The sequence below is a fragment of the Girardinichthys multiradiatus genome, chromosome 2, assembly GCF_021462225.1.
Source record: "Girardinichthys multiradiatus isolate DD_20200921_A chromosome 2, DD_fGirMul_XY1, whole genome shotgun sequence".
Classification (NCBI taxonomy): Eukaryota; Metazoa; Chordata; class Actinopteri; order Cyprinodontiformes; family Goodeidae; genus Girardinichthys; species Girardinichthys multiradiatus.
The window spans coordinates 31,911,170-31,929,424 of NC_061795.1; the positions used below are offsets into that span (position 1 = coordinate 31,911,170).

At 40.8% G+C, this 18,255-nt stretch overlaps 2 protein-coding genes across 3 annotated transcripts in view; one reads left to right on the top strand and one right to left on the bottom strand.

Annotated features, from left to right (window-relative positions):
- Nucleotides 1-283: 283 nt before the first annotated feature.
- arsa (arylsulfatase A) lies at nt 284-14,263 on the top strand. Its single transcript, XM_047387666.1, has 8 exons — nt 284-557; nt 738-978; nt 1,059-1,277; nt 8,709-8,878; nt 10,900-11,024; nt 11,246-11,373; nt 11,471-11,573; nt 13,654-14,263. The coding sequence occupies exons 1-8, from the start codon at nt 337-339 to the stop codon at nt 13,947-13,949; spliced, it is 1,503 nt and encodes a 500-aa protein (XP_047243622.1). The 5' UTR covers nt 284-336; the 3' UTR covers nt 13,950-14,263.
- The window catches only part of mapk8ip2 (mitogen-activated protein kinase 8 interacting protein 2), a 62,426-nt gene continuing 58,434 nt past the window's right edge, over nt 14,264-18,255 (bottom strand). For both annotated transcript variants that reach the window (XM_047387660.1, XM_047387652.1), the window contains exon 14: nt 14,264-17,401. In XM_047387660.1, coding sequence (XP_047243616.1) covers nt 17,329-17,401 — 73 coding nt within the window. In that variant the 3' untranslated portion in view covers nt 14,264-17,328. The remainder of the gene's footprint in view (nt 17,402-18,255) is intronic.

An 18,255-nucleotide genomic window follows, 5' to 3' on the forward strand; every position in this document is an offset into this window, starting at 1 on the left:
TTTTTTAATTCTTCGGTTAGTTTTGGACTCGGGTCTCCGAAATATTTTCTGATCTAATCGCCTGATCTATCTTTTGACGCTTTTCATCAACAAAACGTTTAAGTCCAACTTTGTGATTTTTATTAAATTGGTACAATTAGTTAAGTAGAACCTATTACTTTTGAAAATCTCTAGTAAGTAAACCTAAAGGCATTTATAATGTTAGTTTATCTCAGTGAATACAAATTAGACGGTTCTGTGTGTCCTCGTTTTAATTCCGAGGCACCACAAACGCCACATTGGTTTTCTCGTTGTTATAAACCCTGAACTTCCTTTTTTTCCACAGTACGGCTCAGAATGGATTTCCCGGTCTTCACCTGCTTTGTTTTCTGTCTGTTTTACATCTGCTCCGCTTCACCGCCGAATTTCGTCCTCTTCTTCGCAGATGATCTGGGATTCGGGGACCTGGGCTGTTATGGGCACCCCAGTTCGCTGACTCCTAACTTAGACCGCCTCGCTGCAGGAGGACTGCGATTTACAGATTTTTATTGCACCAGTCCGGTCTGCAGTCCATCCAGGTATCCCACCGCTTTATGAAAAGCTTATAAACAAGCAGTTTATTACAACGTGCTGATTTATTAATATAACAAGTGTTTGAGACGCCTGCTCTGTCCTGTTCTGCAGCTTTACCTGATTTCTCAGCACATTATATGCCATTGCTTTAACTAAACACCTCATTTGTATTGCTGGCTTCTCAGGGCATCATTGCTGACAGGTCGCTACCAGACCCGCTCAGGCATCTTCCCAGGTGTGTTTTACCCAGGCTCCATCGGGGGTCTCCCACTGAATGAGACCACTATCGCAGAAGTGTTGAAACCTTTAGGGTATGCCACAGCCGCTGTGGGGAAGTGGCACTTAGGATATGGGGCCAATGGGATATTTCTCCCAACCAAACAGGGGTTTGACCAATACTTAGGAATCCCATACTCTCATGACCAGGTGAGTGTTTCAAAAACCTCAATAAACTGGACTTTACAGTCACCTTTCTCTAAATCTGCTTTTCTGTGTTTCCTCCTCAGGGCCCATGCCACAACTTGACCTGCTTCCCTCCAGATGTAAAGTGTTTTGGATGGTGTGATATTGGAGTAGTAACCGTCCCGCTGGTCCATAATGACAGCATCAAGCAGCAACCGGTCAACTTCCTTGATCTGGAAAGGGCATATAGGGACTTTGCAACCAATTTTATAATCACATCTGCCAAGAAAAAACAGCCTTTCTTCCTCTACTATCCATCACATGTAAGTAATAAAATAATCTGAGATAGTTTATTATTAATTAATACATATATATTATATTTTTAGCAGTTCATAACAGTGCCCAGCCCTCCAGAACTAACTGAAACACATGATACTTAAACAAATACTGTAATTTATCTTCACCGTACTTATAAAAGAAGTCTGGATAAACATCAAGGACTGTCAGGTCTCTGTGTTGGTGCGCAGTTTGTGTGTATGTGTGTTTTTTTCCCGTCTCTCTGCTCTAGAGCGTTCCCTGGCAGGTGCTGCTGATCAGAGTCTACGATGGGCTTCTTAAGGAGCTGAGACTAGGAGGGAGACGTCAGCCCATTGCTACATTTTTGTGGTAACTGACCGTGGTATGCCGTGCTTTTGCATACATTTTCCTGAGTCTAATCGGAATTTTTCTTGTCTATTTTTCCCCAGACCTTGCCTGTTGGGTTTTTAAGGCTCCTAGTCCTGTAATCTGTTTCTGAGCGAGCTTCAAGGTTTGTTCCTCGTCTCCCTGCCTCCTCAGCTTCTGGCCCTGGCTTGGGAAAGGTTTCTTGTGGAGAACCTTTCTCCTGTTGTTACCTGCCTGTCCACCCTCCTACGTGGGAACGCTTAAGCTGAGACGTCACTTGAGAACTAAGGGAAAGAAAAGAAACTGCTGCCGACCACACTCATCTTGCCAACCTCCATCACAGAGGAAGGACTTTCCTCCCCAGCGAAACCACTACCACTCTGGCTGTAAGTCCCTGAATAAATCCTCCAGAAAGAAAACACCTTCTAATTCTCCTGGGATATCCATAACCCTGTCACCTTCCTTTCCAGAGAAGAACCAGTCTTCTGCTGTCGTTGTCTGGATCCCTGTAAATCTGTTAAAACGCTGCCCTGAATTTGTGGTTGTGTTCTCCTCAGAGTTTAAAGAAACGCAACATTATGACAGGACGGGCTGACCAGGAAAACTCTGAGGCACAACTACGAACAGCTGTTTCTCATCAGGGCATTCTTTTAGGGCAGCATCAGTCGACACTTCAGTCATTGTCCCAACAACAATCCAACATTCAACAGTAAATTTCATGGCTCAGCAGCTTCAAGTTGTATTTTCCTCGTTTTCTACTTACCGTGCTCCCTCTGCTCTCCCTCCAGCTCAGGCACTTCGGTCCAATCACAAGCGGTAAGCCGGGAGATTCTCCCACCTCCTCGTGAGCCTTTTTCTGGAGATTTAAATAAAAGTACAATGTACGCTTGTTTTCCACCGATCCCCATCCTCTTTTCCTGACCACGCCAGTAAAATATCATATATAGTCGGTTTACTCAGGGACAGGGCGTTACAATGGGCTGAAGCTGTTATTGATGAAAATACCATACAGTACTATTCGTTTCAAGGGTTTTTGGATTTATTCAAATTAACTCTCCCCCAAAACAAGTGATGAGGAGGCAGCAAAGAAGTTTTTGGCTCTTAGACAGGGCACCAGGTCAGTAGCAGACATGGCCATTGAATTCCGTACGCTTGCGGCAGAATCTAAATGGAATCCTCCGGGCCTGAAAAGTGCTTTCTTAAAGTCACTAAATGAGAGCCTTAAAGATGAATTAGCATGTCGAGATGAAACAAGCTCACTAGAAGAGCTTATTGAACTCTCCAATTCGTATTGATAATCGGAGAAGAGAAAGAAATCGAATAAAGGAGTATAGCACTCCATATCCCAGACGCCCTAGCCAGTCGCATAACATGACGTCATCAGTTTCCGACAAGCCACTAAATGTAAATAACCCGAACCCATGCAGATAGACAGAGCCAGTCTCACTTTGGAGGAGAAACAGAGATGCCGCAGTGCAGGTCTTTGTCTGTATTGTGGGGGCTCCGGTCATTTCCTTCTTCACTGCCCGGTTCGCCCAAAAGATCAGGCCCGCCAGTAAAACAGGGGGTACTGGCGGGCGCTGTTCATAACATGCATTACTCGCGATTAACTCTCCCTGCTTATTTAATTGCTTCCCAGGTTCACATTCCTTTAAGGGTATCGATTGACTCAGGATCTGAACAAAATCTAATAAGTCCTGAGTTGGTACAAGAATTCAATCTCCCCGTTTGTAAACTAAGTCAACCCATCCAAGTCAATGCTCTAGATGGCCAAGTCCTTCACTCCGTCACTCATCAGACTGAAAACCTTGAGTTAATCACTTCTGGGAATCATCACGAAACTGTCTCATTTTTTGTTTTTACCACTAAGGAAATGCACATGGTTCTGGGCCACCCTTGGCTCAAAACTCATAACCCCCATATAAACTGGACTCATTCCCGTATTGAAGCCTGGCGCCAAAATTGTCATGTCTCCTGCTTTCGTTCAGCCATCTGTTCCTCTTCACCTACGGACCCACCTTGTGAATCTGATCTTTCTAACGTACCAAAGGAGTATCATGACCTCCAACGTTTGTTCAGTAAAGCCTCTGCCCTGTCACTTCCTCCACATCGTCCCTACGATTGCTCTACTGATCTTCTTCCTGGCGCTCCTCTCCCTTCTGGTCGTCTGTTTCGGCTAGCTGAGGCTGTGCGTGAAGCTATGGAGAAATACATATATGATTCCTTTAAGACAGGCATAATCCGCCCTTCTTCTTCTCCCTTAGGAGCTGGATTTTTTTTTTTGTGTCCAAGAAGGATGAGTCTCTGAGGCCTTGCATCGTCTATCGCAGCTTAAACGACATAACCATCAAGAATAAATACTCTCTTCCCCTTCTCTCCTCAGTCTTTGAAGCAGTTCAAGGAGCATCTATTTTCACAAAACTTGATCTGCGTAACGCCTATTATCTTGTTCGGATTCGGCAGGGGGACGAATGGAAAACAGCCTTTAAGACTCCAATCGGACATTTTGAGTATTTAGTTATGACTTTTGGCTTAACAAACGCTCCAGCTGTCTTCCAGGCCCTTGTAAATGACGTCCTGAGGGATTTCCTGAACGTATTTGTATTTGTCTATCTGGATGACATCCTCATTTTTTCAAAGAACCCAAAGGATCACCATCATCATGTCCGGTCAGTGTTGAAGAGACTTTTAGAGAACAGTCTGTTCATAAAGGCCGAGAAGTGTGAATTTCATGTCCCCACTGTAACCTTTCTTGGATTTATCTTTGAGGGTGGACAGGTGAAGCCAGACCCCAGCAAGATTTCTGCAGTTTTGGAGTGGCCAATCCCAACAAGCCGTAAACAGCTTCAACGCTTCCTAGGTTTTGCCAATTTTTACAGATGCTTTGTCCAGGACTACAGCCTAATTGCTTCTCTTCTTACTGCCCAGACATCCATTAAACAACCATTTATATGGTCTCCCCAGGCAGAGGAGGCTTTCGCCACCCTCAAGCAGCATTTTGCTTCTGCTCCTGTTCTAACCCATCCTAATCTCAAGGAACAGTTTATCCTGGAGGTTGATGCATCTGACATCGGGGTTGGAGGAGTCCTCTCTCAACGCTCCCCGGAAGATGGCAAGTTGCACCCATGTGTTTTTTTCTCTAGGCGATTCTCCCCTGCTGAAAGAAATTATGATGTTGGAGACAGAGAACTACTCGCCATAAACATGTCGCTTGAGTGGAGATATTGGTTAGAGGGTAACCATCGTTATCTGGACAGACCACAAAAACCTGGCTTATATCCAGAAAGCCAAGCGCCTTAACCCCCGCCAGTCACGTTGGTCACTTTTTTTTCCCATTTCAATTTTTCTATCACCTACCGTCCAGGTTTAGAGAATGTAAAACCTGATGCTTTGTCCAGACAGTTTTCTGCCTCTGAAGAGGAGGTCGAACCAGAACCCATTATCCCTCCATCCTGCGTTGTGGGAGCATTGTCCTGGGAACTTGAAGACCTTATCCACCAAGCACAACTGGTTGAACCTGACCCAGGTGGAGGTCCGCCTGATCGCCTGTTCGTCCCAGAAACTGTAAGAAACTATAAGTTCTCGGGCCATCCAGGAACTAGCCGCACTATTGGTTTTCTTTGCCGTTATTTCTGGTGGCCCTCTTTAAATAAGGACACTGCTGAGTTTGTTTCTGCTTGTGCTATCTGCGCTAGAAACAAACCATCATACCAACCCCCAGCAGGTTATCTTCAACCTTTACCAGTTCCTAGTCGTCCGTGGTCACACATAGCCTTGGATTTTGTTACTGGACTTCCCCCATCCAGAAACAGGACGGTCATTCTGTCAATCATTGATTGTTTTTCTAAAGCTTGTCACTTAGTAGCTCTCACTAAGCTCCCCTCTGCCTCCGAGACAGCTAGGCTCTTGATAAATCATGTTTTTAGGTTACATGGTATCCCACACAGAGATTCTCTCTGATTGAGGTCCACAGTTTGTCTCTCAGGTTTGGAGGGACTTCTGTTCATCTTTAGGGACTAGATCCCAGACCTCTTCTGGCTACCAACCCCAGACCAACGGGCAATGCGAGAGGCTCAACCAAGAGCTTGAGAGCACTCTTCGTTGTTTGTGTAACAATAATCCTACCTCTTGGAGTCAACATCTACCCTGGGTCGAATTCGCACACAATAGCCATATATCTGCTGCATCTGGCTTCTTGCCGTTTAAGGCATCTATTGGTTACCAGCCTTCACTCCTCCCTGCTGCCTTGCCTGACCCCATTTTTCCATCTGTCCTTTCCTGTAAGAGAATCTGGAACCAAACTAAGACCTGCCTCGAACGCACCATTACTCAAAACAAGAATTACGCCGATAAGAAGAAAAGACTCGCCCGACTTATTCCCCGGGACAGGAGGTTTGGTTGTCCTCCCAGAATTTTCCTTTAAAGGCTTATTCTAAGAAGTTGGCTCCGAGATATTTGGGGCTCTTCAAGATTGAGTCTATCATCAGTCCCACCACCGTCCATTTGCAGTTGCCATCCCATTATCGTGTCCACCCCACATTTCATGTGTCCCAGATAAAACCAGTCGTGTCTAGTCCTTTGTGCCCTCCTTCCAGGCCCCCTCCACCCCCCCGGGACATTGATGGCCACCCTGCCTTCTCTGTTCGCCGCATTGTCGACTCCCGGCGCAGGTGTCATGGCGTCCAGTATTTGGTGGACTTGGAGGGGTACCGTCCTGAAGCTCATCTTTGGGTCCCTCGCAGTTTCATCTTGGACCCCTCTCCAATCACGGATTTTGAGAGACCGTCCACTCCTTCCACCAGGAGGCGCCCGTTGAGGAGGGGGTAATGTCAGGTCTCTGTGTTGGTGCGCAGTTTGTGTGTATGTGTGTTTTTTTCCCGTCTCTCTGCTCTAGAGCGTTCCCTGGCAGGTGCTGCTGATCAGTCTAATCACTGGGCTTCTTAAGGAGCTGAGACTAGGAGGGAGACGTCAGCCCGTTGCTACATTTTTGTGGTAACTGACCGTGGTGTGCCATGCTTTTGCATACATTTTCCTGAGTCTAATCGGAATTTTTCTTGTCTATTTTTCCCCAGACCTTGCCTGTTGGGTTTTTAAGGCTCCTAGTCCTATGATCTGTTTCTGAGCGAGCTTCAAGGTTTGTTCCTCGTCTCCCTGCCTCCTCAGCTTCTGGCCCTGGCTTGGGAAAGGTTTCTTGTGGAGAACCTTTTTCCTGTTGTTACCTGCCTGTCCACCCTCCTACGTGGGAACGCTTAAGCTGAGACGTCACTTGAGAACTAAGGGAAAGAAAAGAAACTGCTGCCGACCACACTCATCTTGCCAACCTCCATCACAGAGGAAGGACTTTCCTCCCCAGCGAAACCACTACCACTCTGGCTGTAAGTCCCTGAATAAATCCTCCAGAAAGAAAACACCTTCTAATTCTCCTGGGATATCCATAACCCTGTCACCTTCCTTTCCAGAGAAGAACCAGTCTTCTGCTGTCGTTGTCTGGATCTCTGTCTTGCCTCCGTTCATTTTTTCACAAAATAAATCTGTTAAAACGCTGCCCTGAATTTGTGGTTGTGTTCTCCTCAGAGTTTAAAGAAACGCTCCATTATGACATAAACAGTTCTTTCCATGAAATCGTATACAGGGGGCAATAACACATAAAGAGTATTTCAGGCTCTGGACCATAAACATGTTTAATTAAAACATAAGTTTGTAATTTTGATTTAAGCAAACTAGGCCATTCACACGTTTAAGCTTCAAAGTAAGATATTTTAATTTCTTCAATATTACATTTCAGCTTATTTTTGTAAATGTACTGAAAATCAACCCCCTCAAATATCCTCTCTTTCTGTCTAGGCCAGGTGTATCTGTTGGACAAGTGCCAGTTAAAGATATGTTTAGTTAATCTATTATCCCATGTTAATAAACATGTTCCACCGTCGCACCACATCTCCATAATAAACAAGTGGAAGAAGTAAATGATGTCACTGTCATAAGCATAGTTGATAAATAATTAAAATAGGCAAACATTTCTCCATTAACAGTCCTTTTTTGGCCCTATGTGATGTTGTGTTTATGGCGTTTTTAATTGATTTTTAAGTATGCTATTTCATATGTTTTTTTTTGTTTATTTTATCAGATGTATTCTGACTTTAAAATTTGGCTAACTTTGTGAAGGCTGTATCTTGACGACTTGTATGTATTGTATTTAAATGGTTTCCTATATGGTACCCCAAGGGACTACAGATAAAAACTAGCCTTCATGGCTAATTCTGGCATGTTCTGTAATGTGCATTGTCCCTTTTAAAATAAACATCATCATCTTTAAACTTTTCTGAGAAGCAGAATATTGGGGTTTCATTGGCAGAAGAAACACTTGAAATATATCTCCGTATTACGGATCTATCAGTTTTACTTTTGAATTAAATTGCTGAAATAAATTAACTTTTTAAAGATGCTCTCATTTTAAAAATGCAGAACCTGTAAGAACTTAATTATGCAATCACACAGTGTCTCTGTCACATGAAAGTAGGCTAAACCCTCTATGAACTGCAGTCTCAAGCCGAACGTTGCCTTACATAATGGTAGAAAGTGCAGGATGAACATTTGACCGACCTGCTGGGGAGGCCTGCCCTTGGCCTGTCTCTGTAAGAACTGTGCAAACATTGTTGGTTTACGCTTATGAGAAATCTTTGAGTTACTGAAAGGTGAAAAAAAGTCTCTTAGAAATCAAACATTTTTGTTTTTCCAGCAGAAATTAGCTTTTCTCTGTCATTTGCATGTTGACTCTAGAAAACTCTTAATAGCATAAATGTCTGTTCTTTCTCTTTTTATTTTTTTATGCTAATTTAAGTTCTTGGCTTTTTGCCCTCAAACCCTTTTTTCTGTTTTGAAGATATCATCAAATCAAAGGTAATTTATTCTCAGACATTTCACAACCAGGAAGTTTTACCATTTTAAAAGGATAAATGTGTTTTTAAAGTCCATAGTACCTTTCTGAGAGTTTTGTTTAAAAACAGTAATATCTACATTTTCCAGCTGTATGTGGAAATATTGTGCTAAATAATGTTATAATTCCACCTTCTTTCATGCCCTTCTTGCAGCACACCCACTACCCATTGTATGCAGGTACCGGAGCTGCAGGACACTCTTTGAGAGGTCCATTTGGTGATTCCCTCTTTGAGTTTGACACCACAATAGGAAACCTGATGGCAACCCTGGAGGAGATGGGCGTGATCAACAACACACTAGTGTTCTTCACTTCTGACAATGGGTCGGTTGGTTGTTGTTGTAAAGAATTGAACGACAACAGATTTTACAGAGATATAACTGACTGTTTAGCAGATATTTCAGCAGAAATATGAAAGTATTCGTCCTTTTCCTATACAGTGTTTAAAAATTCCAACCCTGCTGTAGAAGTAACCCCTGAAAAATTTAAAAATTGACTCACCTTTTATTATTCTAGTTGTTTCAAGAGGCAATGTTAACCTTTCATATGAAAACGCTCATGTACTGCAATAACAAATAAATTAGAGAATCAGAATCAGCTTTATTGTCAAGTTCATACATACAAATTAGGAATTTGACTCCGGTACACTTTGCTCTCCGGGTTTTTTTTTTTGGTTTTTTTTTTTTTTATGCGTTATAAGATATATTATGTATATATCTTTATGTCCTTAAATATACATATGTACACATATACAGAGGTGCATTTGCAACATCTGTATGCTGTTGTTTTGTACTCTATTAAATGTTCAACAGAGAAACAGCCAGGGTGAAGAAACTGCCTCTGTGGCGGCTGGTTTTAGTGAACAGTGCTCTGTAGCGGCGGCCTGAAGGTAAAGCTCTGAACAGTTTATGTGCAGGGTGTGTGGGGTCGGCAGAGATTTTAGCAGCTCTTTTCCTGACCCTAGACCTGTATAAGTTCTGGATGGAGGGAAGGTCAGCTCTGATGATTCTCTCTGCAGTCCTGATTATTCGTTGCAGTCTGGACCTGTCCTGTTTTGTGGATGAGCCAAACCACACTGAGAGGGATGAAGACAGGACAGACTGAATGATGGCAGTGGAGAAGATGACCAACAGCTCCTGTGGAAGGTTGTACTTCTTGAGTTGCCTCAGGAAGTACAGTCTCTGCTGGGCCTTCTTTCGAACAGTGTCTGTGTGTGAAGACCATCTCAGATCCTCAGAGATGGTGGTTCCTAAGAACCTGAAGTGGTCCACGGCCGATACAGTGTTGTTGAGGATGGTGAGGGGGGTGTATGGGGGTGGTGTTCTCCGAAAGTCCACCACCATTTCCACAGTCTTGAGTGGGTTCAGTTCAAGGTAGTTCTGACCGCACCAGTGTACCAGCCGATCCACCTGCTGTCTGTATGCAGACTCATCACCGTCCTGGATCAGTCCAATGACAGTGGTGTCATCTGCAAACTTAAGGAGTTTCACGGACGAGTCCGATGAGGTGCAGTCATTTGTGTAGAGAGAGAAGAGGAGTGGGGATAGAACACACCCCTGGGGGGCACCAGTACTTATTGAACTGGATCGGGAGAAGATGCTCCCCAGTCTCACCTGCTGCTGTTGGTCCTTCAGGAAGCTGTTGATCCACTGACAGGTGGAGGCTGAGACGTTGAGCTGGGTGAGCTTCTGGTGGAGGATGTCTGGTATGATGGTGTTGAAGGCCGAGCTGAAGTCTACAAACAGGATCCTGGCGTACGTCCCTGGACGGTCGAGGTGTTGCAGGATGAAGTGTAGACCTAAGTTAACAGCATCATCTGCCGACCTGTTTGCTCGATAAGCAAACTGCAGGGGTCCAGCAGGGGGCCTGTGATGTCTTTCAGGTGCTTCAACACCGGCCGCTCAAGAGGGGTAAAGTCATACATTAGAGACGGCTTTTGCTCTGCTTTAAGAATAAATGAATTCACCGAGGAACTTAAGTTCTAGTAGCATATCAGGTAAAACAATATTTTCTGAAGGAAGTTTAGAGCTGCTCATGAATCTACGCACATAATATTGGTAGAGCAAGATGAAGAAGTGATCTCCTTGAAACGTGATTTCTAATGTCACAGTGTCATTTGTAAATTACAGAAGCAAAATTGATAAAAGAGACTCATTCTGCACAGCTTGTAACCCCATCTCAGCATTGTGCTAACCAAGAAAAATGCTGCATTATGATTGGTGACAACAGACGGAAAACCTATGAACAACCAGTGAAGTTTAATGTCATTAAACAGAATATTATTTTTCTTTGTGTGTGTACGTCTGTTTGTTTGTGTGTGTGTGTGTGTGTGTGTGTGTGTGTAGGCCTGAACTGATGCGAAAGTCTCGTGGAGGAAACTCAGGCCTCCTGAAATGTGGCAAAGGTACAACCTATGAGGGAGGCATGAGGGAGCCAGCCATTGCATTCTGGCCGGGGGTCATCAAACCAGGTGAGGACACGAAAAGTCTTGTTTGAGTGATAGAACCTCTGAAAGAATAAAAATAAAAGATTCAGGTGATGTTTTTATTTGTTTTAATTACTCATGATAAATGACACTAATGACCATGTTTAAGAGCAAACTGTTTTTAATTTGTTTTTATCTTCCCAGTCAAGTATTTACTGTAATGAGCTTGAAGTAAAATTTTTTGTTCCTGGACTTTTTTTTTTAAGGGGTGACCCATGAGATGGCCAGCACTCTGGATATCCTCCCAACCATTGCGAGTCTGGCGGGAGCCAAGCTACCCCCAGTGGTACTGGATGGGTTTGATATGAAAGATGTCCTGTTTCAAAATGGAAAGGTAGCAGCTTTGTCCCTTCAGTTCTTTAAAGACTGCTATCTAAACCAGCCTGGCTTAAGCATAATGTGTGGTTTTGTTCTGATTCTCTGTTTTACAGAGTAAAAGGGAGGTAATGATGTTCTACCCCACAGATCCTAATGAAAAACTTGGACTGTTTGCGCTAAGATTGGGGAAGTACAAGGCCCACTTCTACACTCGAGGTAGCACCTAAAACACACAGAGTATACTGAATATAAAGCGTAATCTTCAGCTCTTTTGAGACATGAGCTGTGAAACATTAATGGCTTTATCAGGCTGTTTAAATAATGACATTTGGTCATTGGTTGTTAATGTGTCTCACAGTTCTATTTAAAAAGGTTTAAAAGAAGAGATATTCAATGTGTGGGCAGGATTTATCATTCAGTTCATATAGAAATCAAAATAAATTATTAATAAATAAATGAATTGACAAATAAATAATATTAAAGCTCATTGATTTGCAGTTTTATATCTGTTAGCATTTGGTAGTTTTCTGCTGTGATTGATAAGTTACCAAATGGAAAAACTTGATTTTTCTCATACCCCCTCATTTTCACATATAGAAAGTTGTCCTGCTCTATTCTAAAATGCTGTGGGGAAGGGCGGCTGTTGATGACGTTATACAAAACAGTGGACAGAGGCTGTGCCACGGCAGTTTTATCAGGGATGTCCAAAGGCATCCTAATCATTCTGAGGGCCAAAATTGGTCCTGCCATCAGTTGTTGCAGATGGATATTTTTTAGATCTATCAAAGAAAGATTTTCATTGACAAATTAATATCTCCTGAAAATGGAAAATGTTAGGTTCAGCTCAAAGTATTTGTCTTTTATTAAACAAATTTTTCTCTTTCATTTTAATTTCCTAGTAAATAGGACCACATTGAGCAACATTTACTGAAAAGCAAGCATTTTGGCCCATATAATGTTGCTGAAAGTAGATTAAAAGACCAAGAAATAAAACACAATTGACCCCAAAGTTTCGTAAAATGTATGTCTTTCTTTTAGTAAGGCAAACAAGACCCTTTTTATGTTTCAGATCCTACAACGATTCACACAGACTACTTTTTTTATGTCATATTGTGTGTAGTTAATTGTTGTCAAAGTAAAAACAAAAAAACAATCACTTATTGTGTTTTTAATTTTGAAAAAAAATTAGGTTGTTTAGCTTTTAAGTACTTTCAACCTTCCAAGTTTTACCCACATGGACGTTTGGACACCACTGGTTTGAAGCATAGATTTCCTCAGTTTGGTTGGTTTTGTTGCTAAAAATCTCTATGAGGTGCAGCTAACTAAAGTGATTTAAAAAACTATCATGTCATTATGTCAGTATTTTAAGTGATAGAACAAAAGAAAGTAGAGCTTAACTGAAATGTAAGGGAAATGATAAGGTTTTATTGTTTTTCACAAATAAAAACTGTCACATTCACTTGTTTTAAGCATCTCTTTACCCTGGCGCCCCTTCAAAATTTCAATGCCACCAACTGATCTCAGAAGTCATGTAACTATTAAATATTTTCAAAACACAATGTATAGCACAACTGCAAAACCAACCAAACCCTGGCTGTCCATCCACGGTCACTCTGGAGAAGCTGCAGACATCCTCAGCTCGGGTGGTACACGCCACAATCCTGGCCTTTATACAAGAGTGACAACAAGAAAGCCATAAATAGTTCCATTCACATGTTGCCACTAGCCATATAGGATATAGAAAACATCTGAAAGAAGGTGCTCTGGTTGGACCAGACGGTAGCATCAGGCTGTGGAGAAGCTTTTGTTTTGCAAGATTTTCTGGGAAGACTAAGTAGAGGGAAATATAAAAGCTTAAAGGCAGGTAGAGAATGACTGGTAGAGACATGACTCAAACGACTTACAGCATTCATTACAGCAAAAGGTGGTTCTACAAAAAATATTGACTTAAGGGGACTGAATACAATTTTGCCACATTTTTCAGATCATTTGTAAAAAATTGAAAAGCTATCCTTTTTCCTTTCACTTCATACTGATGTGATATTTTGTGTTGGCCTATTATGAAGTCAAAATAAAATTTACTGAAATTCGTAGTTGTAGCATGGCAAGATGTAAAAACAAAATTTCTAGAGGTGTAACTTTGATCTGTCGGAATTATTTTAACAGCAGATCAGATTTCACATTTCTAAATGTGCTTTTTCAAATACATGCGATTCCCATTTGCTTTGTAAAACAAAAAGAGAGCCTTGCAGTCACAGCTGGGTTGATCTAAAACCTGTTGCTTCTTTTCCACCAGGTGCCACCCACAGTGCTACCACCCCTGATCCTGATTGTTCCGGGATCGCAGTCCTCAAGGCCCATGATCCACCTCTGATTTTTGACCTGGAGGCTGACCCCTCGGAGCGCTACCCTCTCCCACTGGAGGGGAGACCCGACATCCAAGCCGTGCTGGCGCAGATAGAGACAGTCAAGGCGCAGTTTGAGGCTACCATGGTCTTTGGAGAGAGCCAGATATCAAAGGGAGTGAACCCAGATCTTGAGCCCTGCTGCACTCCCAGATGTAGCCCCAAACCAACCTGCTGCCACTGTTGATTGTGGTGTTGAGGGGGAGGTTAAATTTACCCCTGAACCTAAAGATCAAAGTACATTAAGGGTTATGTGAAGTTTGCACTTATCTGCTACTTTTAGCTTTTGGAGAATGAATCTTCTCTTGCTACTGAAAAGGGATATTACAACATTTTCCTCAATGAGATGTTCTTTTTATTAACATTGACTTTTAATACTGTATGTTCTCCAACTTGAATAATGATGTTTGAAGATTTGTATGATAATTGTCACCTTGATATTCCTACATAAGAATGTTTATGTGAAATCGTTTGCAAGCTCAATAAAGACAACAAACAAAGTTTCAGACATCAAGCATATATTTTATTCATAAGACCAAACCCATGACAAGGCAGAGTGATTTTTTTTTTTTTTTTTTGTATTCATTTTTCAATTTTTCTAAGATTTTCCTTGAAGTTCACAAGTCTTTGTTTTTTTAAGATACAAGATAGGATATGTTGGCTTTTTCACATACTGTTTTGCTCTAGGTATACAGTTATGAATCCTGTTGAAGTAATAAAGTCAGTTTGGTTTAACTGTATTTCTCAGTGGCTATATGGGACTAGACCATCCTCAAAGGCTGTTTCTGTGGAGCTGCTTTGAAAAGCCGGGATTTTTTTACTCGGCTGGAACAAGATAGAAAAACATAGGAAGCAAGTAGATACATAGATCGGAGATGGATCACGCTGTTGTTGCTTAGAGACAATGGCCGCAACGGGCAAAGATGCGTTACAATAGTTTTCCAGTGGCATCTGAGTCGGTTTAACTCTATACCAGCATTAGTTAAGCTGGTGCGGAGTGTCGCTCGCATACTGGTTGCGCCACAGCTCACAAATGTGCCCTAAATGTACTGCCGGAGCCTTTCTGTGTAAAAATTACGGAGCCAGCAGGAAAATTCCACCTGAGTGGTAAAACAAGACATTCAAATTAAATTATTGCAGATCACACAGATTGAAGTGTTTTCTATGTTTTCAAGGATGTTCGTCTGGTTGTGATCTTTTTTTATAATTAATTGTTTTTAATCATTTTACATATTCATTTTGTCAACATACTCAACATAAAGGACACAGCACTTAGATTTTCTATTGTATATACATGACCTAACTGACAGCGATATATATAGATATATATATATATATATATATATATATATATATATATATATATATATATATGTGTGTGTGTGTGTGTGTGTAGATAAAACCCTCACTCCTGCCGAGCCAACTTTCACCACTGAAATCCTGCAGATCAGAGCGTGTTCTCGATTATGACTGAAAGTAGCAGAGAAAGACGCGAAATATCTGGCAGAGATAACAAGAGCCATGTTTGAAGCTGGAAGCCTGAGTTTCAAACAACAGATGACTGCGGTGCCTGTTTCTGTTTTGCTATTTTGTGGATTACACCACTATAAAAAGTTTCTTCAAAGCTCTATTAAAAGGCTAGATTTGTGATATCTGGACCAACCGTTAGCAGTTTACTGTGTCACTGACATGCAGCCACGGTTCGAACTAGTCTCTTTTTCAGAAATGTCAGAATGCAGCGAAACGTAGGCTAACGTATCACCTAAAACCACAATAAATCAGTCATGACTGTGAGAATATGGCTTGTCCGGGGCAGACTCAGCTACCTTGGACCAGAAAATCACATCATCTCCAGCAAAGCAGGTTTTGCAGGTTTAACTGTTGCATGATTTGGTATCTAGGCTCAAATGTGCCACAATTCAATAAATAAATATTTATAATATGATAATTTAAATAAAATGCTAATAAATGCATTAAATCAATCAATACATGTTCGATATCATATTAATGTGTCAATATATGTTAATTAAATCATTCAAAATTGAAATAATCAATAAAAACTCAAATTGATTATGTGTTAAATCAGTATTTATTTTATATTTCCTGTGCTACAGTTCATCATGAATTGAACAAAAACGTATATAATTAATAATAAAAGCAATAATAATGAATGTGCATACTTGAATATGAATAAATAATAAATAGAATATAAAACATAAAACATGATCATGTAAATTGTTACTCTGCTCGTCAAACAAACTCTTAAGGTCTGCATGGTTAATAGTCACAGCAATTCAATTGCAGACCAATCATCTTGCCGGTAGCAGAGTTTGTTCCCCTGCTGAACTTCATCAGAAGGCGGCAAAATAAAATAAATTCATAAGATCCTGCGAGAAAATACTACAAAATTATTAAATAAAACAGGCACTTGAACAATTATTAATCTTTTTAACATATAAAGAAAATAAACTTTTAGTTATGTATTTAATACATTTCTAAAACATTTAAATAATGTTAGATTTGTTTATTAATCTAATGCATATATTTCCAGTTATTAAATATATTAATATTTACATCCTTTATTTATTTATTTATTTATTGAATTGTGGCGCCTTTGGCCTCTATAGCTGTGCCGTAAAAGCTACTCGTGGTAAAAAGTCAACAAGCTATACAACTGTCAGGTCGGGACAGGAGGGAAAATCATTGCTGTTATGTGATTCAGATTTGTTAACAGTTTCTAGATGTAATCAAAAGTGAATTAAATATCTGCAGAGCCAATAGCATCAAAACTTAATTCCAAGTCAGGTTTTGCAAACTTATTCCACTTTTACATCTGGTGTGACCCCTGTCAAAGCGAGCCATTGTTTTCTTTCTTCTACCTACATCAAAATCTATAGCAAATTCAGTCCCGACTGTTTTCCCGCACAGACTTAATGAGGCAACGTATGTCTACTTTCTATACACGTATGTACAACAAACACTTTATCTTGTACGAGACGCAGGGGGTACGGTTGAATAAAAGGGCCACTTTCTCTAGTCAACTCCAACATCATCTTCAGTACAAAGCAAGTTAGCTGTTTTAAAGAAACAAAAAAAGATATTTACACACCTTTTGATTCCCTTACGATTGTTGAGCTGCTTGTCATTCACTTGGATATATGTATTTGTTGGTTCGTCTGTGTGCAGCAACCCTACCAGCCATGCATTGAGAAGTGATACAGCCGTAGTAGGTATAATGTTTTCAGTTCAAAACAGAAACTTTTTAAATAAACAGGTGCTCAGCTTTTTAGTTTTATATCATAGAAAAAAAGGTAAAAGAAACAGGCAATCAATGCATCGAGATCAGGAAAATCAACAGGGAAAGGGATGAATGGAATCAGTCTAATAAATAGCTTACTGTAAAAATGAGGATTCCAGTTTGAGAAGAATGCAGAAAAACATCTTACAATGATCCCAGAGGAAAGTAAATAAAAGTAAAGAAAGACTGACAGTTCCCTGTCCTCTAGCGGAGAACTTAACCAGTGTCCACAAGCTGTAGAGGAAGAGGGTCGTCATGTGAACCTCTTCTACTCCAGGTAGATGTCTTCAGTGGGGCAGGCATACTCCAGGTGTTCTTGGTAGTACTCTTGGAAGGCTCGACTGTAGAAAAAAAAACAGACGTGTATTATATGCTAAAATTCCCTTTGATGTTTCTAAATGAGTACCCAAGTACAAAAAAAAAAAAAAACTAAACAAACATTTAAAAATAAACTCAACAAATACAAGTTTTACTTCGGTTTGGGTCTCTCTGTGTCCAGAGAAAGCAGAATGAGAAGCCGATAGATAAAAATAAGCTTTGCTGTCGGCAATTAAATCTTCACAGACAGTGACATATCTGCACCTTCATTATTTAAACCTGTAACGGCTGAATGAGATGTGACAAATGCTGTGATCATTTACCATGTCACCTTCTGCACACTGAAAACTTAGGTGGGGAAAAAATGATTTACTTCTCGCTTCTAATGTTTAAATCCAACTTTGAGATTGTATTACAGTGTATTACACTGGGTGTTTGCATTTTCATGAATTACTGGAATAAGAAAATCTTGAAAAATCTTCACACATTAGATCTAGGATCCTTTATTTTTGGAGGAGTCGGTTAAATGTAATAAAAAAAAATAGAGGACATTGTTTTGGTAAAGAATCTAAACAGCCTGGTAATAAATGATACAACTATAGTATAAACACCAACATTTTGTGTCGGTTAATTATTTCCTTCCTTGCAAAAGTATTTGTACCCATTGGATGTTTTCAAATTTTATTATGTTTAAACCGGAAACTGTAATGTGTATTATCAGTATTTTATGCATTCTCTAGCAGATTCCCTTCCACAGTTGCTCTGTATCTAGGTCCTTCAATGTACCCCTCAACTCTGACCACCTTCCATGTCAGTGCAGAAGAAAGGCATCTTTACAGCATGGTGCCACAAGGTTTCACTGTGGTGATGGTATGGT

Excerpts from the sequence above, each read along its gene's own strand:
- arsa (XM_047387666.1), top strand. The coding sequence starts at position 337 with ATGGATTTCCCGGTCTTCACCTGCTTTGTTTTCTGTCTGTTTTACATC. Across the intron at positions 11,025-11,245 it reads GCCGGGGGTCATCAAACCAG|GGGTGACCCATGAGATGGCC; the intron begins GTGAGGACACGA and ends TTTTTTTTTAAG. Across the intron at positions 11,374-11,470 it reads TCCTGTTTCAAAATGGAAAG|AGTAAAAGGGAGGTAATGAT; the intron begins GTAGCAGCTTTG and ends TCTGTTTTACAG.